Genomic DNA, 1,752 nt, shown 5'->3' on the forward strand with positions numbered 1-1,752 from the left:
AGGAAGATAAAATATTTTAAAATTCTTAAAGATCTCATATATTCATATATAACATGCAATATATATATATTTATGTGTGTGTATATATATATATATATATGTGTGTGTGTGTGTGTATATAAATAAATGGTATATGCTAAATTTGAATCCCAGTCTCTAAGCAGCAGATAGAAGGTTAAAGAGCCGTAGTTAGACTGGAAACAATAGTTGCATATTTCATCTTGTTTATCTTCTTTATCATTTATTCATTCATGGGTACTAAGGTTGTTTCCACCTCTTGACTATTGAAAGTGATACTACAATAAACATAGATGAGCTGGGTCTGCATATGTCTCTTCACTATCATATTTTTACTTCCTTTGGACATACAAACAAATGTGGAAATATTGGATCATACACTAGACCCTTTTCTGAATTTTTTTATGAACTTCAAAATTGTTTTCTATAGGTTGAAAAATTTATGTTCCCACTAACAGTGAGCAAATGTTCCCTATCCTCCATATCTTCATCAACACTTGTTCTCTGTTGTCTATTGATGGAAGATCTGTAGCAAAGTGATATCTCATGGTAATTTTGATTTGCATTTCCTGGATAATTAATTTGTCTAGCTATCAGGAAGAAGAAACTCCTGACATTTGTTACAATAATAATAGACATTAGAGATATTATGTTAAGTCAGATAAGTCAGACAAAGAGAGACAAATACTACATCATAAGATTTATATGCAAAGTCTTTAAACAAATGAACTCAAAGAGTAAAATGGTGGTTACCTGGGAATGAGTGCTCAGAGAACAGTGGGCATATTGTTTCAGGTTACAAACATGCAGATAAATAAGTAGATAAATAAGACCTGAAAATCTAATGCATGGTATAGTTTTATAGACATTATTATAAACATCAAACATGCTAAGAATCTATTTCTTATCACCATAAAAAAGAAAATATAATTATATGACATGGTAGAGATGCTACCTACACTACAGTGGAAATCATATTCCAATATATGAGTGTATCAAGTCACTGTATCATGCACATTAAACTTACAAAATGTTATCTGTCAGGTATATTTCAATAATAGAAAAACGATAAAGTGGTATCACCCAAATCTAAAGTATATTTAGCTAAAATAAATGAATTTCTTCTTTGACTTATAAACTCTTGACAGGAATCAGAAGATGACACAACATACCACTCCTTGATTCTACTAATCAAATCAACATGCTCATATCCAATGGCTCAGTCTTCATGCCTTCTATATTAACACTCATCGGGATTCCTGGTTTGGAGTCAGTGCAGTGTTGGATTGGGATTTCATTGCGTCTCATGTACCTTGTAGCTGTGATTGGGAATTCCCTAATCATAATGATAATCAAACATAAAAACAGCCTGTGTAAACCTATGTACATATTTTTGGCCAGGTTGGGGGCCACAGACATTGCACTTAGCACCTGTATTCTCCACAAAATATTAGGCATCTTTTGGCTTCATTTGACAGAGATTTCTTTTGAAGCATATCTTCTGCAAATGTGGGTTATTCACTCCTTTCAGGGTGTTGAATCAGGTGTCTTGCTGGCGATGGCCCTAGATCACTATGTCGCCATCTGTAACCACTTGAGACATGTCCCTGTCTTCTCAGGACAACTTTTGACTCACATTGGAGTTGGGGTGACACTCAGGGCTGCCTTACTTGTAGCACCATGGCTGGTACTTAGTAAATGTCATCTGAAATTCTACCAAACCACGGTCATCTC

The 1,752-nt window shown here is 34.1% G+C and overlaps 1 protein-coding gene across 1 annotated transcript; it reads left to right on the top strand.

Moving 5' to 3' along the window:
- Positions 1-1,219: 1,219 nt before the first annotated feature.
- On the top strand, positions 1,220-1,750 carry LOC104983986 (olfactory receptor 52A5-like; the record flags this gene model as incomplete). Its single annotated transcript, XM_010833555.1, has 1 exon — positions 1,220-1,750. A coding segment is annotated over exon 1 (531 nt), but the record flags the coding sequence as incomplete, so codon positions are not given.
- Positions 1,751-1,752: the final 2 nt, after the last annotated feature.

This window comes from Bison bison, unplaced genomic scaffold (assembly GCF_000754665.1).
Source record: "Bison bison bison isolate TAMUID 2011002044 unplaced genomic scaffold, Bison_UMD1.0 scf7180017863731, whole genome shotgun sequence".
Classification (NCBI taxonomy): domain Eukaryota; kingdom Metazoa; phylum Chordata; class Mammalia; order Artiodactyla; family Bovidae; genus Bison; species Bison bison.